Source organism: Amia ocellicauda, chromosome 3 (assembly GCF_036373705.1).
Source record: "Amia ocellicauda isolate fAmiCal2 chromosome 3, fAmiCal2.hap1, whole genome shotgun sequence".
NCBI lineage: Eukaryota > Metazoa > Chordata > Actinopteri > Amiiformes > Amiidae > Amia > Amia ocellicauda.
Window position 1 is genome coordinate 47,390,958 of NC_089852.1, and position 20,806 is coordinate 47,411,763.

A 20,806-nucleotide genomic window follows, 5' to 3' on the forward strand; every position below is an offset into this window, starting at 1 on the left:
TGTCTAGCAGTGTAGGCCCAGTCGGTGAGGTGGGTAGTTGTCCAATCCAAGTGGGAGTAGCTCTTGCCTATGTCTGCTTGTGTTATCTGGGCGCAACAATCCCCCCCCTTGCCCTCCCTACTGCAAAAAAAAAAATGAAAACAAGCAAGAAGTCCACACACAGACACGCACACACTGCTCCCAAAAACTTTGCAGATCACACTGTGATTTTTATCTCATTCTCTCCTGTCCTTTGCCACAAAAAGCTGCATCGCTGTTTCTCTTTCTAAACAAATTGGCTATGTTAAATCCACCTTTCCAACAAAACATGTGGTCTGGGCCAGCACTTCCTAGCACTAATAGCTGTAACCGTGTGTCCGTTCCATTAAAGAAAACTATGAAAACAACCATCAGAACTGTATACGTCTGCACAAGTAATAAACAGCAGGAAAGAAGGAAATACATTGTTCCTGCAAGTGCAACATTAAGCAGATGTCTTTTAATCAGTGACAAATCATTTTTAAATTAAATCAGGGATATAAGGAATTGTAAAGCAATGGCTTTATTGCTAATGTAGTAATTGTATTTTCTACAAACAAACACTAGAGCCAAAGAGCTTGAACTCGAAAATGTGATTGAGAGAGTTGGTACACTGAGATCAAACATCCTTCCACAGTACATGATCATATTTAACACATAGACAAGTAAATATTGCCAAAGTCTCCACATTATTTATATTGAATAGTCCCAAGAGCAAAACAAAAGCTTTGGTTGACAACCCCAAACAAAAACCCCAACCAGAAGCCACCAGCTTGGCAGCTACAGACTTGTTTTGCAGGCCAGGGAGGTTTGCAGCGAGGGGGAATGGCTTTAAAAAACTGGGAATGTTATAAAAGTCACAGAATGGTTTGTAAGGCTTAGATGGGCAACTGGGCAACACTGTGTTTGGCTGTTGTGTGTTGTGCCTGCACTGTATGCTGTGGATAACCCCCCCGCCCCGGGACGTCCGTCTGTTATCAATGTGGCCCTGCACTTCACGCACACCAACTTATGCATGATTTAACTGCCACAGGGTGGGGGAATAACAAAACAAACATTGACCGATTTTACGTTTGTGGGATGATGTTGGTGATGATTGTTATATTTGCAACATACCAAATGTATAGATTTTGGAATGGCATGCCTTTACAGTCTGGTCCACTGTTGGTTTATGTCCCTGGTATACTACAGAAGGTAATCATACAGAAGGGGCGTTGACTGGAAAAGTCTGCCACCGATTTGGGCTTGTTGAGCGCCCCTGCTTTTAGAGGTGTGAGGACATTACAGTAGGATGTAGCAGTGATGACAGCCACCAATTTCCAAATGCAAATCACACATACTGGAGATTTTTCATATTGTTTTGGCTCGTTCTGCAGCTGCCTAGATTTAAAACCCTTCTCTTATCGTTCATGACACAGCAAGGCGTCTATAGGAGAGAACCGCACGACACACAGGGGACTTCCTGTAGAAAACCCACTGTGAGGAGGTCCTGAAGGTGTACCAAGTTTGTTGGGTTTCCAACTAAAACAAACCAAAAAAAAAAAGGATGACAAAACACAAACAGCAACCGAGTGTCCTGTTTCGTTTTGTTCCTTGTTCTGGAAAGACGGAGCTGGAGAACATCGAGGCCACGCAGGGGATGTCTGCGGAGACGGCCGTCACCTTCCTGAGCCGGCTGATGGCCATGGTGGACGTGCTGGTGTTCGCCAGCTCCCTGAACTTCAGCGAGATCGAGGCTGAGAAGAATATGTCCTCCGGGGGCCTGATGCGGCAGTGCCTGAGGCTTGGTGGGTCTGGCTTTGGCTTTGTCTGGGTCCAAGTCAACTAGAACCGGCCCAACTCGGCCCCGATGGGCAAATCTGTGACCACAAGCATGAGTCATGAGTTTAGTTTCACTAATATAGTTTCACATATATATATTTTTGTATATATAATTAACATATATATATATATATATATATATGTATATATATATATTTGTATATTTCCATCATAGAGATCCCTTACAGTTCAGCTGTAATGCACTTCACAGACATCGATTGCGGCTGAGAGTTTGTGACAGATGAAAGCAATCAACCAGATACGACTGACTCATGAGGGACATTGTCTGTTTATCTTCTTTTGAAAGGGGGATCATCTAGTTATATTGAAGATTTTAGGCCCTAATTTTATAAGCACAGGCAAAATGCCCATCTAAGTTTATGTGGTGTGGGTGGTTTTCCTATAGTGGAGAATAAAGATCCATGTCATAATTGAAACAAAATCTTACACTTACAGTGCTGCGTGCCAGGATTTCACATGAACATCTAAGACAGCGCTCTCACAGTTGAGTTCTCTGAGGTTTTACCTATGGAGGCTGCCTGTGCATTCTGTACAGAGGGTCTCAGAGGTAGTTTTTTGGCCTTGCCTGAATAATCCTGCACTCTGTCCCTACAGTGTGCTGTGTGGCGGTGAGGAACTGTCTTGAATGCAGGCAGAGACAAAGGGACAGGACCAGCAAGTCATCCCTGCCCAACAGCAAGTCCCAGGACAACCTGCAGAGTGGAACAGCAGCTGGCAAGGTAAGTTACCAGCACCGCCTCAAAGGGGTGGTTGCCCGTGACCCCTTCGCATAATCATCGTTCGTTCCAGATTATTAGTGAATCGGTGTATTCTGTTTTATTCCCAGTTCCTCCGATTTGGATTTAAAATTCTTGGTCAACGCCATAGTGAACATGAATGAAGCTTTAACTATCTAAACTACAAATAAAACAATGTCATGTGTGATAATAGGAAATGTGCCCGTTAAATGTTTACAAAGTTATATGTTGTGGCTATAGAAGTTTGCAGAGTTGTACTGTTTTTATTATTTACTGTATTTACCTACTAACCTGTGTAGATCCTTTCTGTGCAACTAAAAATCTCGGCATAAAAAGTATAGTAACCAATGCATGCTATCACAACTTTCTACATTTCTCAGCTGTTTCTTTTATGCAGAGTCTTCAGTTATCTTGCAGGAATGCCTTTAAACAAAAATACGTATACGATGCAAATAAACCATTCAATACGAATAAAACGCACATGTTTTCAAGTTATGTGGATTATAATGAGCTGTAAAATAATGATTCAATTCAGCAGGACTGCAGACATGTTGTGATGCAGGGGGGGTTGAAAGACATGCTGTATATCTTTTGCTTTAGACTACCATAGAGAATGTTCCCAGTAACCTTTCTCCCATCAAGGACCCCGACAGACTGCTGCAGGATGTCGACATTAACCGTCTTCGGGCCGTAGTCTTCCGTGATGTGGTGAGTCTGTGCGTGTGCATCCTCCTGTCACACAAACTTTTGCTGAAATGTGAAGGACGTGCCCGCGCAGTAATATACTGTGTGTGTCAGCCACGCTATAAAAACATATTGACCGTTTAAACAGCGTAATCGTTGTTTACTCACGCAGAGCTGAAATCGCAATAATAAAATGGTGTGTAAAATATTGTTTTTAATGAAGTGGTGGGGAACAGAGGTTTAATTGTGCCTTTTAAGTTGTTAAGTTTTACAGATCCATTGTCTGCATGTTATGAGTACTTAGACCTAATGAAAGGAGAAATTGACGGTTTTACTAATGGACCCTTCAGCTGTGTCTAGTCATGGTACAGTGAGGTTACAGATGGGACAACCAACTGCAATACAACAAACATTATAGATTATACAGCCATTTCCTTTTCATTTCACTAGGCATATATATAAATGGATGGATAGATACATAATGATATGTACATAATATAAACATATAAAATATAAAATATTTAAATTGCTTTTGTTTTGATCATATTTGGATAAAGGTATTTGTATATTTTTTTGTATTTGTTATATAATTACAGTATAATTAATAGCTTAATTTAACATCTGTTGTGGTCTTGAACAAAATGATTGGAATAAAAGAAAGATTAGTAGACTGAACTATACTGAGCATGTCAATAATAAAATAACAATCAGTTACGTTTACTAATACGCAATCATTTTATTAATCAACTTTTGTTCTCCAAAGACACACAAAAACCTCTATTGAAACCATATTCATATAACGTTTACCCCTGTACTAAGTTAACACGTCTTTCCTAATGAGTTGAAAAAATACACAAAGAAGTGTCGCACAAAACTGTGTTAATCGTATTGATATGACAAGGTTTGTCAAATTTAACATGACGTTCAACTTGTATGAATGAGGGCTGTGCAGTGTTGGTGGGAGCTGTGATTGTGGCGTTGTCTTGTGTTCGCAGGATGACAGTAAACAGGCCCAGTTTCTTGCGCTGGCAGTGGTCTACTTTATTTCTGTCTTAATGGTATCGAAGTATCGTGACATCCTGGAGCCGCAGCGAGAGACGGCGAGATCTGGGAGCCAGTCTGGGAGGAGCATCCGGCAAGAAATCAACTCTCCCACCAGCACAGGTCCGTACTCCCGTCCTCGGCCGTGTCCCAGATTCCAGAGGGCAGCCTCCACTCCTACACAAGACACTGTGCATACATAGTGGTTCATTTCCATTTGGCCATGGCTAAAATACAAACAAAAATGAAGATAAAGTAATTCTGATCTTGGAATTTGCTGTGAGATGCACAACTAATGGTTCAAAGCAGTGACAGTGCCCGAGGAATGACATTCACACACAGACGTTGATTCACAGTAACTCAAATACGACAAGACTGAATTGTTGTGAAGATCTCTAAAATGTCAATTAAGCTGTGTGGATTTTCATCTTGCATTCGTGTCGGCATTTCATAGCGAGACACTCCTATCAGCGATAATTAAAATCTTGCATTGTTGATAACAGGCAGTGCTCTTTGTGTTTCTTTGAGAGGATTGAACTATAATTGATTCAAATCATTTGTCAGAAAATAAATCCTGTCACTCCATTACTATCCGTTTGGCAGTCTGGCTTGAGCTTAGTTAGTACCTCCTGCTCTTGTGTTCTTCACAGAAAATATGTATTTATTCATTTATCAAACTTCTTAATTAGCAATACTGTAGTTTTTAAAAATAATTTGTAGCTCTCTGCATTTATCTAAAACATAAACAAAACAAATCAATAAACACAATCACCAATCTTTAGCGTTTATAAAGTGTGCGTGCACACACAATTTTTTTTGCTATCTTCATATATTTGTAATCTGTGAGTATGTTGAAATAAAAGTACTCCTATTCCAAGTAAAGATTAAAGTATTTAGAAAACAAATCGCACCATTTAATGCTGTTGAACAAAAGGTGCCGTTGTTTCTAGAAACGTGATGTCAACGATGCAACAAGTACAAGGCCATGCATACAAAATGAGAGAAAAGTTGAAAAGTTTAGTGGGCGTTCAGAGAGGGAATGTGAGACCTGCAGACGGCGGAGCTCCAGCGATGCAGAGTGTGACTTTGCTGCGCCCTGAGCACAGGGCCGTGGAGCCTTGCCTTCTATTTACGGCCATGAGCTGTCATTGCCAATTAACCAGGCAATTTACCAAAGAAGAATAGGATCATAGAGAGATAGGGAAATGGCGCAAGCACGCCCCTAATAAATTGGAGTAAAAGGAGAATTCTTCAGACAGCGTGTGGCAGACAAGGTCGCTTCAGTCTGCATGTCTCTGCTGAACTAAAGTCCATACATATTTTTTCTAAAAAAGACGCTTGCTGACCTCATTAGATACAAATGATGAATGTTAATATGGCAACGCAGGCGTCTAGGAAGAGGGGGTGCTTGGGTAAATTTGTTCATTTTTTTGCATGTGAAGAAAAGAGCCCAAGTTTTACGGATTTACAAAGTTGATCTCAATAAAGTGAATCATAACGATACTATTTTATTTTGATGTAATACTTTATATTTCTTCCATTTTCTTTTCAGTTTTTAGTGCTTAATTCAATAAGTGTATAGGTGTTTTGGCCCCAATTACACTTCTGTAATATGCCCACCTCAATTGCATACAAAGGAAGTCAGTAACCAATCGGTCATGAACAATGCGGTTTAATGCAGGTCTTTGTCTGAACAAAGCCATGGTATGTTTGCAAGGTGTGTCAGTAACGCAGTGAGGATGTCACTATAAAGACCTTCATTAAAACCACACTGTTCATTTGAATAGCTGTTTTCCTGAAAGTGGAGATAATGGGTTGCTATGGCAGGAATTCACAGCACCAACCAAAACAGCCTGAGCTCAGACTGACAAAATGTCTTCAGATTAGTTCAGTGTGTACTGAGCGGCACTGAACCCACGGACAACACTGTCAAGTAGCACCAAACTTCAGCTTCCTCCCAAAAGGTATTCTGTCTGCAGCAGTGAACCTTGGCTGAGAGTGAAGGCCAGCTTTTTCACAGGAAGATGTGTTTTTGTTGTTGTCCATGTGTATGACTAATCGTAGCATAAAGAAAAAGTATTGCATCTCATTTCTGGAATTTGAACGACTTTTCGGAGTGAACAGGAGGGAGCTGAAATCATGTACTTTTTGCCTGGGTATTGGGTGTCCTTTTTCCCATTTCCAGAATTCCAGTATTTTTTACATATTTTTCTAATTTCTTATTGTTCAGAGAAAAGGCGGAGTACTTGTTTTCTGGGACAAGACAAAGAGCTCACCAGAAGGGAACATGGTGTCAGTGAACGAAATGTTCATTAAAATGCCTTGTCACTTTAAAAGCTGTGAAACCAAAATGATAAAGCTATGTTTTTCAGTCTAATTCACACTGACATCGAATATAAAAGACCTCACTACAAAACATTACTGAAATGCTTCAAACAGTTCCTCTCAGAGCGGTCAGGCACGTTCCTTCAGAGTCCCTTGGACTGGACTGGATAATATAAAAGTATTCTAAATAGGAGATCATAGAAACGAAGTAGTGTCATAGTCAAATTGTGTTCTATTGCCCAAGTTATATAATTTCAAATAATTTGATGCATATATATTTAAAAAGATACAATTGTGTGCCTTCAAAACATAAAGGGCACACCTTGTCTGTCTGTCAGAATAGCCTTCAATTAAAACAGATGGAGGCTGCTCTCAAACCTTCCTTTTAATCATCTAGGTTATTGATTTCTCCTATTGATTGCTGCCGGCATGGTGAAACCTGCTGCGTTTAACTGTGTTTCAGAGACAAACCTGTACTTTCCTAAACTTCTCGTTCTTTGCAAAGAGGTCCACGCTGTATAATCAGCAGAAGATTACAGTACCGATAGGCTTGAGTGTGAGATATAATTTAATAAGCATTTGAAATGTATCAGTTCAATCTCTTTGAAACTGATTTAAATTGGAGCGGGACTGAATATAGTATTAGCATATAAAGTGAGTGGGTGCCGAATAGCCAAAAAATTATCTTTTGCCCAGATCTGTTTGACATTCTCGGGGCCCACATTCATCATCGTGATTTTTGTAATTATTTATTTTAACCCCCCCCAGTATTCTTTAATATATTCAGTCAGGTTAATCTTCTATAGAAATAATATTCTTGTCAGCACTTTTGGAAACTTTTTACCAACTCAGTTTTTAGTGATGCTTTCGGGGGAGCCATGTAGGATCACAGTAGTTTTGGATTGTTTTGCAAATTAGTTTTTGTTTACGTATTATGTATTCTTAGTTGATACAAATTATTACCTACTGATGATGATAACAATGTAGATTGATACATACATACATAGATATAAAACCACAGAATAAGATTAATTGAATGCCAATTTTATATCATGCAACAACAACCTGTTGTTACTCAAATGTGAAAAGTTACTTCAATTCAATTCACAAACATGAGCATGTCCTTTTTATTTCATGAGGAAAATGTATATGATAATGGTCTTAAACCTATTATTTATGCAGAAGGACATCATTTCAGAATGGGCAACACTCAGTAATAAAGTAAGTATTAAAATATCCATTGTTGATCTATTTATTGACGTTATTGCTTGTTTATTTGCTTTTCAGAAAACCCCCCAGCTTTTGTGGATGCCAGCAAAGACAAAGACAACCCCACCCCGGTGGATGACCTGCACATCGAGAGCTCCCTCCCGCACACCGACTCGGGTATCGGCGAGGAGCAGGTGTCCAACGTCCTGAACGGCGCCGACCTGGAGCCCAGTGGGGGGCCCGACGCCATGAGCGAGCTGCTGTCCACGCTGTCCTCTGAGGTCAAGAAGTCCCAGGAGAGCCTGTCAGAGAGCCCCAGCATTGAGGTCCTGAAGCCAGCCTCCTCCATCTCTAGCATCAGCCAGGGCAACAAGGGCATCAACGTCAAGGAGATCCTCAAGAGCCTGGTGGCCGCCCCCGTGGAAGGGGCCGAGTCGGGGCCCGAGCCCCTGCCCTACCCTGACCCGGCGGTCAAGAGGGAAGCCCAGGCCATTCTCCCCATGCAGTTCCACTCCTTTGACAGGTAACCCGTCCCACAGCCGTCTCGAAGCCCAGCAGGTGTCTTGAAGTGATTCTTGTGTGCCTCCTCACACTCGCAAACTGAGAACACACTGGCCCTTTAGAAGATAAGAAAGTTTACAATCGAGAGGAGGCCATTCGACCCATGTTGATTTGGTGTCCATTAATAACTAAGTGATCTAAGGATCCTATCCAGTCTATTTTTTAATTTTCCCAAATTGTCGGTTTGTGACGACTCTGTGTGAAGAAGTGTCTCCTGTTTTCTGTCTTGAATGTGTTGAAGCCCAATTTCCATTTGTGTCCCCGGGTGCGTGTGTCCCTGCTGATCTGGAAAAACTCCTCTGGTTTGATGTGGTCGATGCCTTTTGAAGACTTGGATCAAGTCCCCACGTAGTCTCCTGTGTTCCAGGGTGAAAAGGTTCAGTTCCTCAGTCTCTCAGTAGGACATTCCCTTCAGACCTGGAATAAGTCTGGTTGCTCTCCTCTTTATTAATCTCTGTTCTTCTATACACAATAATACCACCACCACCTCTCTGCCCCAACACCTTACCACATAAATCAACCCTCCCCCGTATGCCAGTTACCCCTCTTTTATCCATCCATAGCTTTGCACAGAGAGTAAGAGATTAGATACAATTCTGTCAAGGGGTCACCTTAAGCATGAGCTTTTCTAACTATTGTATTACTTTTAAAATCCAATTTAGATATCATGTAAAACTCATGTGTGTTACATTTTAGTATTGTGGACTTTTAAGCCTTTTATACACATTGTAAAGCAGGTTTTCGAGTAAAGTTTTGAGGTGTTTTTACCACTAAAAAGTTTTGGTATCATTTTCCTTTCTGTTCTTGAATCAAGAAATGTTCATTACAAGATCAAATATTTAATTTAAAGACATAAAACACGAGTGATCTACAATTATTCTGTAGCAACATTTTTAAACAAGGTTTCTGCAAATCTTTGAGATCAAGCGGTCTTAATATAATCAGTGGATGGCATTTCATTTTGATGAAGAACTCTGGCCAAGCTTTTACGTAAGGTGTTTATACATTATGCATTTAGGCACTGTGGAGTTCTGCTCCTTTTGCCAAGAATTTCTGTGTTTAAAAAATCTTAAAATCATTTGCAGAAGGTCTGGTGGTTTATTTACATTCCTTTTGAAGATAAAACCAATTAGTCTTTGGTCCAGCCAAGAGGAGTCCTCTCTACAGGAGCACAGAGCAGTGAGGCTGTATGCAAGACCCCCGTGATTTCACAGCTAGCCCCCATCCCTTGACCTTTTTATTTTGTCATATTTCTTGCTGTTTAAGTGACCCCGAAACATCCTTTTTCACAGTTACCTGGAAAGGTCAAAATCTACACTTTCGTTGAACAAATTATATATATATATATATATATATACACACACACACACACACACACACACACACACACACACACGTTTACTAACATCCACAAATGAGGCAAACCAGTGTGCTGCACAACGTTTAGTTTTTGAAGATCCCTGCCTGCAATATTGACCTCATTTCTAACCTGACTGCTAGTAGGTACTTAAACAAAATGGCTGCTCTTCCAGATTCTGTTGTCGTATTCGGCTTAAATAATTATACCTTCTTCTATAACGCTTAAATGTGTTTTTGGAAAGTTTAAAGAATACTCCAGTAGTCTTTTTTTTGGGGGGTGGGGGTCTTATTGTTTTCCAATTTGGTGGACAGCAATAGCCTTTTTGTGTTCCTGCATCAGCCAGCGGCCCAGAAGACAAGGTAGGGGAGATGGCGACTCCGGCAAACAATGCCTGCTCCCTCCATAATATATGCACCGAGCAGAGTAGTTTTGAATGTGAATGATGAGGTGATATTGATGAAAGGAGGGGATTAAGGTCTCCAGGGCGTTGATGACAGATTAAACAGAAGCGGCCTTGCGCCACACTGAGCCCCGGCCTGTCGCCTTCACCGCTCAAAGGCATAATGGGAGGTGGCAGCCTGAAATGAGTTGCCACGGCAAAGTGTATTATTTTTGAAATGCTTTCACACAAATCAGCCGGCGCCGCATACAACTTTGTTTCATGCTTTAATGTCATCAGGACCCACAAATTGGTGTGTCTAATTGTTTGCCACCTGCCAGCGAAATGAGCTGCCAGCCCAGACAGCAGCCTTCGATTGTCTGTCAGCCCCTCAATAGATTGGGAGTGACAACTTCAAAAAATTTCCCTTCAAACTCGGGCGCTCGGAGCAGCCTTGCCCGAGACCCCTCTCTCCTGTGTTCGAGGCCGAGCGCATTTTTCAATTAGTGTTCAATACGGCGCTGCCTCTCGCCTCATCTGTCCAGAAGTGACTGCACTATGACCAATCTCAATGGAGCTTTTTGCTTTATTTCTCTCAGTTTAGGCGAACGCGTATTATGTCCTGCTGTTCGCTGTTTCCTCTCATTTTCGACGTGTGTGTGGCTGTTGAAATTAACTTTCCACACAGCGTGAGATGTAGACAAACGTAGCAGTGTTTTCCCCTCCCTCTTACTTTAATTTTGATTTTAAATGTTGTTTCATTGATATACTATGTCAAAAATAAAATTGTTTTTTAATCCAGACTATAATTAGTCATATTTCAATCTCCCCACGTTCTGCATGAAACTGGTTTTCTTGTAGAGGATATGAGTGGTGTTATTATAATGATCTTGCTAGTGTGCAGTTGTCACAGCTGTATTATATATTGTCTGTCTTCTTCCTTTGTTTATGTATTTTGAGGGCTCAGATATTTTCTATTAAATTGCAAACAGTGATTCAGAAATCCTCGCCTGGCTGTTTGGAAGACAAGTAAATCATATTTGATTGTGTTCGCCGCCGTAGTGTTTGTGATAGCCTTGACTACGGGGATAAACACACCCATTACCCATTACTAATATTTATTTTTAGACTTAACCTGCTTTGCTTAAGAAAACTGGATTGAGCCAATGCAATGCATAAAATATGCTGTAAATAAACTATACATAATTTATGAGTTCAAAAGATTAAATATTAATCACACTAGCATCTTGTATCAACAGTTTGTGTAGCTCTAAAAACAACTCATTCCAGGCTTGTAAACAGCTCAACACTACAATTTGTTTTTTGGGTGATGCAGATTTAAAGAAGTGAATGGGATTAACATGAAAATATATACTTTTTTTTATTATTTATAATATATATATATATATATATATATATATATATATATATATATATATATATATATATATATGAGTCCATAAGGTCCTGGCGGAGACTGAGAAGGAGGAATATTTGATAAATAAAATATATTGTACTGTCTGCATTTCAAAGCAAGCAGCTTCATAAATATTGCAATGAGCTTTATACTCCCAGCCCGGCCCATCCACTCTTTGAGCTCATCTTAGCAAGTCTCGTCAGAAGCGATGAATAATCAAGCGCAGTGGCACGGCTCGCTTTGCCGAAGGTTTCTTAGGTTTGCAGTACAGGCCACTGCTGTCTGTTAGAAAGATGCTGAATGTGGTTGTGACTTTCTGTGGTGTGTGGCGGGGGGGTATGTCTGGTTTAGCAAGGTAGACTGTTGCTATGCCATGATATAGCAACAGACGATTATTTTAATAGTTCTCACATACACCGATCAGCCATAACATTATGACCACTGACAGGTGAAGTGAATAACACTGATAATTTCGTTAGTGGGTGGGATATATTAGGCAGCAAGTGAACATTTTGTCCTCAAATTTGATGTGTTAGAAGCAGGAAAAATGGGCAAGTGTAAGGATCTGAGCAACTTTGACAAGGGCCAAATTGTGATGGCTAGACGACTGGGTCAGAGCATCTCCAAAACTGCAGCTCTTGTGGGGTGTTCCCGGTCTGCAGTGGTCAGTACCTATCAAAAGTGGTCCAAGGAAGGAAAAGCGGTGAACCAGCGACAGGGTCATGGGCAGCCAAGGCTCATTGATGCACGTGGGGAGCGAAGGCTGGCCTGTATGGTCCGATCCAACAGACGAGCTACTGTAGCTCAAATTGCTGAAAAAGTGAATGCTGGCTCTGATAGAAAGGTGTCCGAACACACAGTGCATAGCAGTTTGTTGCGTATGGGGCTGCGTAGCCGCAGACCAGTCAGGATGCCCATGCTGACCCCTGTCCACTGCCGAAAGCACCTACAATGGGCACGTGAGCATCAGAACTGGACCATGGAGCAATGGAAGAAGGTGACCTGGTCTGATGAATCACGAGTTCAAGGTGTTGACTTGGCCTCCAAATTCCCCAGATCTCAATCCAATCGAGCATCTGTGGGATGTGCTGGACAAACAAGTCGATCCATGGAGGCCCCACCTTGCAACTTACAGGACTTAAAGGATCAGGGCTGTTTTGGAGGCAAAAGGGGGATCTACACAATATTAGTCAGGTGGTCATAATGTTATGGCTGATCGGTGTATATATCAATGATAACCGTGAAGTGAACACAAGGAAAACTAATGCTAAGGTATCCTCTGTTCAGATGTGTATCATGTGAGTAATTATGGAGGAATATTAGGGTTGGCATTGTTAGGTATGTTAAGGTGCAAGTGTAACGGGCAGGTCTGCTGTTTAGGTTAAAAACTGTTCTGCAAAATCTGGCGCTGCTGGTCTAGGTGTAGAGTTACCTTTTGCATTTCCCTTTTCTGACGAGCAGTTAAAATGAACTTACCCAGGCCGAGGGCACTCACTGTGCCTACTGTCTGTGGTGTCCGTGGTGCTTTCCTCCATGTGAACGAGTCTTTATTCTTTGCCAGTGAAGAGAAATGGGTGCGACAGGAAATGACTTCCCTTGTTTTCAGCCCGGACTCCTTTCAGTAGCAGCTTCTACAAGAATAATAAATTAAACCCGCAATTAAGAACCTTTTCCAAAAAAAGAGCATGCACTCATGATTTTTCTAGGTCTACAAAAGTGATTTCAGGGTGAAGGAGACATGAATATACGCAGCCCTTCTCTGCAAGTTGCAATGCTCCTTCATTACAAAGCATGGTTGTACTTTCGGACTGGAAGTCTAAAGAGCATATACATGGTATGGAGTTTGCTATACAGCCATTGACACCAGGTTTCCTTCACGGCGAGTACATAATTAGAAAACGAACTAACCCAGGCACTTTCTCAACAAATCGGGTAATGTATTTATTATTGTGACCGCGTGTTTATGTATCCTTTTCAGAAAGGCCATATTAATCAAGATACAGTTCAGTATTGAAGTACGTTTCAAACTCTTCAAAGTTCATAAAAACTTTCATGCATATACTGGACAGGGTTGTTTTGTCAGCAACGCACTTGGAACCATTTATTTTCCTTTTCTTGATGCCTCCATAGAATGTTTAAAATTTGTAATTCTTGTGCCAAACATTAGTGCCAGAGTTTAAACAGCCAACGTCAGGGGGATTATTAAATCCACACTGAGTTACAGTGCCAAGTGAACTGCAATTCATCACGCGGCATCCTTTTAGGTGACACTAAATGATATTTGGCGTCGTCTTGAACTGTAGAACAGATATGATTTTCTGATAAGAGTGTAATTTTTCCTTGGTACCTGGAAAACCTCCCTGAAATGAAGCATGTGCAATCTCAACCTAATCATTTCCTTATAATTCATGCAGTTTTACTTTTGTACATTGATATACTGCTGGGTCATTAATTAATTGCTTAACGTTGACCTCTCCATTTTTTTTTTTCTCTCCCCCCTGTGCTTCCTTAGAAGTTCAGCTCTATGGAAATCCTCATCCACAGTCTATAAATAACTGGAGATGTTTACAGTTAATTCTTAATGAATTTACGTCTCGCATATCTTCAATCGCACAGTTTACAAATCGTTCCATGGAATTATTTGTATCGATTTATGTACAATTCCTCAAAATTGTCCAAAATAAAACAAAGATAACAGGAATTAGATCACACACTGGAGGACACTGGCCCCAGACAGACGCTGCACCCTAAAGAACAGGAACAAATTAGGCATTTTGTTCTGGCAATTATTTTCCTCCTGTTTTTAATTTTTCAACAGATAATGAAGGCATTGATTACAAAACAAAATAGTGCTTTATTAAAAAAATAACCTCAAAAACCTCACACCTCAAGACCATAGCTGCTTCTCCATCCAGTGAAATTCAATTATCATAAATATTTGGCTAAGTCACATGGATGTTTTGAATTACTGTACCAAAAGGCTTATACATCATAATTCAAATCACAAATACCTTGTTTTGTTTGCTCAGGAGCACATGTTCATATATATATATATATATATATGTGTGTATATATATATGTTCATATATATATATATATGTGTGTGTGTATATGTTGAAGAGGGATGTAGTTTGATCTACAGGAAAATCTACAGCCAGAACACAGTGTGTACGACTCCTGTCTGGTCAGGGCCTTCTGGAAGCCATCACACTTGAAAGTCTACTGTTTGAAACTCAATTAGCCCAGCAAGCAGAAGTGACTTACCGCAGCTCTGAAATGGGTTTCAACAGCATCTGAACTGTAATTCAGTAGTTTATTTGATCTGGCTTTACAAACTGCCCAATCAAGTTTGTGGACCCGCACAGAACCGCATGCAGGATGTTTACTTCTCCTGCAGATCTGCACTTTGCAGCTGCGTGATGTCTTGGCACACAAGCCTTACTATAGTACTCCTGGGTAGAGAACAAATGTTACATTTTCAATAGTTTAAAAAATATTTATAGGTATTGCTTTACTTGATATTCATGCTAGGAGGATTGAAGAAGGTTGGCCCAGTGTGGACAGCAGGTCACCATTAGACTTCCTTGACACTAGAGAGACATTTTTGTATTGGTTTAGACATGGCACTGATGTTGGCACCCCTTTGTGGCTTCAGATCCTGCCAGTGCCAATCAAATGCTTCCCTGATCCCTGTCAGCTGTCTCAAAGTGCTGCTGTGGTTCCCAGCATTCCCAATGGCGCACAAGCTTGTGCCTCAGGAGCTCACCTGAAATGCTTACAATAATGCTATTACCAGGTGTGTTTAACTTGTGTGACAGTCTGGTTAATGGTCTGTGATGCCTGTGTTGTTGTTTTTTTCCCCTTGCAGGAGCGTCGTTGTGCCCGTTAAGAAACCTCCACCAGGCAGCCTGGCGGTCAACACGGTGGGCACTGCCAGCACAACGGGACTCGCTTCTGGAAGCACACCCAATATTTTTGCTGCAGCCTCAGCCACACCGAAAAGCATGATCAACACGACAGGTGAGCCAGGGAATGCCTTCAGCTTTTACACACCAAAGAGTAGGAGGAGCTTCTGAGCTGTGCTTCTGCCTTGGACAATTTTTAATATTTTTTTAGTCAATAATATTGATTGTACTCAGTAGATCTTACTTCAGTAAAAATTAAATACAAAATAGTTAAGACTGCTTCAATTTTTATTTGTGATGTAAATTTGGAAATGATTCAAACATACTTATCCATTTATTGTATATAGATTGATTGATTTAGTCTCTCTCTCTCATATAATTCACATTGTTAAAAAACCTTTACATAGCATAATCTTTCTGCATGAATACAACAAAGAAACAGTGCATAGATTCACCTTGGCAATATTTCAGAACATAATGAGTTGACTAACTAAGACCATGCAAAACAGTTGATTTTGTAAATTGATTGGTTTAATTATACCAGTGTAGTTAACTTTAACTACATTCTTCCTACCATTCCTAAAAACTGGTGCGTGCTTTAATCTAATTGACTGACTTAATTGAACCACTAGATGTCTCTCTCTGCACCTCTGTTTGCTTACTGTGCTGTGAAAGACCTGTTTTTGCTTTTTGATATAAAGGAGTTCCTTTAGACAGAACCTCCTTCTGTATCGAAGTGCCAGACAACATATATGGATATCACTCCAGTTCACAGTTGTGTTTGCTAGTTATACAGTGTTACAAGTGATACGGGGGTGTGAACAAACAGAAAAGACAAGTGCAGTGGAGTCTTGCAAAAATTTAAATTGGATATCATCCTAGGTTTTGTAAGGATATTCACAGAAAAACTGCATTTCAATCAGCTTGCGCACTCATATGCCTCTGAACAAATGAGTTGCGTGCCCTCGATACAGTGATCCCAGTGCTCAGTTAAAGCCTGCTTTTATGATGACGTTAAACTCCCTCTTTCTTGTACTGCCCCCTTGTATAATATATTCATATAAGGATATTCTATAGGTTTGCACCAAGATAAATTGAGGCCTATTATGTACATAGAACATTCAAGCGACTTTTCTTTCCTGAAGTTGTCAGTAACAGAGATCAGCACAAGGAGGTTATAATAACAACTCATGAAGTTTAATTTTCTAATAACTTTTCTTCCAACATAATACCTTGATTTTGCTTTTGACAAAAAGAATAGCAACAATTTGCTAAAGGCTTTTTACATCTGCCTCTTAATCAGGTACAGACTGTATTGACATAAAGGCACATTTTTATTCTGAGATTAACAGTCTAATACCCCAAGCTTTAGGGATACATGGAAATGGATTTAAAGCACAAAGTAATGTACCAGAAAAAAAAATCCCCTTTGTTAACCCCAAGACCTCTCTGTACAAGTTGCCTTCCTTCTCTATGACTCTCTGTCCTGACCTTGCAGTGTCTCGGCCTCAGGGCTCCTACTGTGTAGCAGCCTGAAAGGACCCACTTAATGTTAAAACCATTAGCAACTCAAACACCTATTAAGCATGTTGCCATTAAAAATACCCAGTGTCCCTAGAGCCTCAGAGAAGGAATGCTAGAAATGTGCTAAAGTAAAGAGCAGCTTTGAGCGCCCTTATATTGACAGCCATTTTGATATTTTGAAATTGTTGTTGTTTGGGTTTTTATATCGCTAAGCAAGATTTATAATTCTGACGGGCTTAATAAATGTGTAAATCAAGATGTGGAAATGACACAGACTCATTGACTTCATTCAATCATAAATAATTGAATTGAACAGCAGTTTCTAGAAAGGAAATACTCCTAGACTTATGTCTCAAAAGTCTTATATGTGTTTGTAGAGGTGAATCAAGAATTTGTATTTGGCGTTCATTATGACGTATACCGACCTGTATTGAAGCTGAACTGTTGTATGATAAACAAGTAAATTGTGTAATTGCATGAGGATTTGTCAAGAACAAAGCCTTACATTTGAGATTATAGGAAAGGCAGTTATTTGAGTTTTTTGCGCATTTACACGTTTTTATGGCAGCAAAGGAAATTTCCCTTTTCCGCTTGATAATCGCTCCTTTTAAATCAGAAATGTAGCTGCCGCTTAAGTGTCGCTGTATAGACTGTGAATCCCTGCTGACTGGAGGGTGTGTTTGTGTGACTGCAGGTGCCACGGACTCCGCCTCCTCCTCCTCCTCCTCTTCCTCCAGTTTTGTGAATGGCGCTACCAGCAAAAACCTCCCAGCCGTTCAGACTGTCGCTCCGATGCCAGAGGACACTGTGGAAAACATGAGGTATGGTGGCTGCTGCCTCTGTGCTGCCCCCCCGCCCCTCACATTGTCCTGCATGCCGTCTCCACTCGCAGCACATCGGAACATGCTCATCAGCGTGTGCGTCTCCTCGGGTATCTTCAGATGCATGTCTAGGTGTAGTAAGACCTTTTAGGTTCCACCCTGAGAGTCCCATGTAAGATAAAGCACAGCGTCGAGCCTGACTAACCTATATATTTAACACTATATGTTTTTTACTGGTGTTCCCTTGCCCTATTATTATGTTTGCGTTCGTTCTGACTTTCGCAAAGAGCACTTTCTCTCATTCCAAGTAGTTTGTGACGTTTTTAGCTTTGGTGTTTAGGAGCATCTTCTCCACTCACATCTTTCCCTGAGAGGAAAAGAACAAAAACCTTATCACAAATTATTAATTAAAAAAAGAAAAGCCAACAGAAATACTCCCAGAATCTCCATTCAAGGTTGTTTTTTTGGCACTTCAAATGTTTTTCAGAGATTGCCTAAGCTCTCAGAAACTACTGAGCAGTTTTTGAGCTGAAGTGAAACTGTCTGAAATCTCATTAGTTAGTCTACTGCCATATAGTGTCATTTTAGATGCTTTCTGCTGCATTGCAGAGCCTTGTGTGAATGCATGAATCTTAAATGTAAGTACAGTGCTCTCTCTTTCACATTCGCTCGGCAGTTGCTCACACTAGAGCTGACACCTCCGATGCTAAGTGTGAAAATAAATCCCACAGAGGAGTAGTTTATATCGTCTAGTTATATTTTTTTTCCCCTCCTTTTGCACACCTCCTATAGCAGTCATTATCCCATTTTATCAGTCTAACTTACTTAGACAGTGATCTCCTGGGATGGCGGTTATGTCAGTCATATTCTTTCGAGTATCCTCCTCTTAGAGAAGCAGTGCAGTGTTTATTTTTATAGAAAAGTCAGAAAGTGTGGCAAATAATCAGTTCGGCAAAAATAATACTAAAGAATGACATAGAACCTGTAGCAGGGTAGTGAATACTTAAAATGAGAAGACGTGGTCCCCAGGTGATTTGAGTTACACTGCCAATTCAAGCAGTGCAGAACCCATTTAACAAATAACCATTTTTCATTCATGGGTCCTTGAGATGATTAAAGGGAATACAACATAAATATTCCCTATTTCTCAGTCTTCAAATCAGTGCTTGCAGTGTGCTCAGTTACACGATAATGGCGGAACAATCTTCATTAAAAGTTCACAATTATTAGCAGGTGTTCCCCTATTGACCCTCAACCCTAAGATTAACAAACTAGCCCTGACTTTCTGACACTAACTTTGTGATTGCTGTATTCCCTTCTCTAACCTCTTTGTTGAATCAATATCATGGGCTTTTTGTTGGCCGTTTTATTAGTTGGCTGTCTCGGTTCATAAAGAAATTAAGATGGACACAATTCAAAAGGAGCTTCATATTGTCATCTTCTGTAAATATAGAGAAGCGTCACGTGCCTCCTAGCGACAGTCTTCTGAATGAATGTTGTAGTGACCTTGAATTCCCCTCATGCCCATTTGTAATGGGCTGTGACAGACAACTCCCGTCTCAGATACCACCAGGCGGTAGAAACGCAAGCGTGGTCTCTTAAGTAGCTCGAGTCAGACTTTTTAAGTTATTTTCAAGAGCTCTCAGAATGCTAATAAAATGCCACAGAAGCCGTAACCTCCTTCACTTAATGAAAGACAAACTGAAAGATTACGCACGGTTGGAAATGTTTGCTTTTTTTTTCTTTAAGGCTATTTTGAGGGCATTTCTCTTTTGCTTTCTTTCTTTTTTTAAGTTTATATATATTCACATATATAAACACTGGAAATCAAAACTAAGGGGTCTCCATAATCATACTGACACTCCACTAAATGATCAGAAAGCTCTTGATATTTATAGAAATGTATCATCTGCAAATTTCAATGCCTGTTGTCTTTCTTCCTTCCTTTGAAATTCATATTTTAGGCTTGCAATGTGTTTAAAGTCGTTATCAGGTTGTAAAAAGACGCCCTTCACCCACAGAAATGCATGACATTGACAAATGCAACGATCTTGTATTTCATGTTTGTGCACCATCAAAACACTCCTAGATCTTCTTTGCTTCCTCTGTGTTTACTGTAGTCACTTAACATTTTAACAATATTGTAATGTAATGTTGTTGTTTTTTCTTTACACAAAACTGAAAAATCGAACTGAGCAATTCACTTCTGACCACAAATCTACTTCTGACTTCTCATAATTAAAGTTTATAAGCTACCCATCATCGTGTCTCCTCAAGAGCATCTCCTTACTGTACATTTAATATATAGACATTTGATGTGGAATGGAAATAGGCAAGTTGATTGATGGTTAGAAAATCAAATTCCTTGAAGTTAAACCAATTATGTCTCTCTTCAGCTGTTTTTTCCTTTCTGCATCAGACACCTGTTTTGCATAACTACCAGCTTTTCTGTATCTGCCAATTGTGTTCTGTATTCTTCTTAATTCTCTTTGATACTTTCCTCACAGAATTCCCTTCATTGTGAAGGGAAACTATGGACTATTTTCCACGTGACCTCATAGTTTTACTGCCAGTGTTGATGTATGTTCATGTACTCTTCATATTTTTATCATCCATAAACACTAAACTTGTTTCCATAGAGCGAGTGCAAACATAATAACTAGGTTAAGTGGTGGCCAAAAGAAAAATACTGTTTTAAAGCCCTCTTGAAGATATCTACTCTTTAATTACTATTTCTCTGTGCTAATTTGTATTTCAGTGCCTTTTGCGATGTGGACCAATGTCCACTCAGACCCGGGCTGACACCGCCAGAACTCAAATCCTTTAGCTCCCTGGCAGGATTCCAACCAGGCCCCAGAGGTGCAGGCCAGTGTCTTAGGCAAGGACATTTCCATTGCGTCACCCAGGCTTCTTAATGCCTTTTCACATGCTCCAGCAAATACTCACTTTTAGCATAAGGGCCTACTAATATGAAAAAGATATA

At 40.3% G+C, this 20,806-nt stretch overlaps 1 protein-coding gene and 1 long non-coding RNA gene across 2 annotated transcripts in view; one reads left to right on the plus strand and one right to left on the minus strand.

Moving 5' to 3' along the window:
- nbeaa (neurobeachin a) overlaps positions 1 to 20,806 on the plus strand; it is a 320,946-nt gene that overhangs the window by 142,341 nt on the left and 157,799 nt on the right. Inside the window, exons 25-32 of the mRNA XM_066699758.1 lie at positions 1,625 to 1,805; positions 2,455 to 2,579; positions 3,240 to 3,305; positions 4,277 to 4,445; positions 7,935 to 8,379; positions 15,442 to 15,593; positions 17,697 to 17,823; positions 20,582 to 20,701. Coding sequence (XP_066555855.1) covers positions 1,625 to 1,805; positions 2,455 to 2,579; positions 3,240 to 3,305; positions 4,277 to 4,445; positions 7,935 to 8,379; positions 15,442 to 15,593; positions 17,697 to 17,823; positions 20,582 to 20,701 — 1,385 coding nt within the window. The remainder of the gene's footprint in view (positions 1 to 1,624; positions 1,806 to 2,454; positions 2,580 to 3,239; positions 3,306 to 4,276; positions 4,446 to 7,934; positions 8,380 to 15,441; positions 15,594 to 17,696; positions 17,824 to 20,581; positions 20,702 to 20,806) is intronic.
- The window catches only part of LOC136746898 (uncharacterized), a 29,323-nt gene continuing 12,955 nt past the window's right edge, over positions 4,439 to 20,806 (minus strand). Inside the window, exons 2-3 of the long non-coding RNA XR_010816438.1 lie at positions 13,050 to 13,204; positions 4,439 to 4,549 (exon numbers count right to left, since the gene is read on the minus strand). This is a non-coding gene — a long non-coding RNA (uncharacterized LOC136746898). The remainder of the gene's footprint in view (positions 4,550 to 13,049; positions 13,205 to 20,806) is intronic.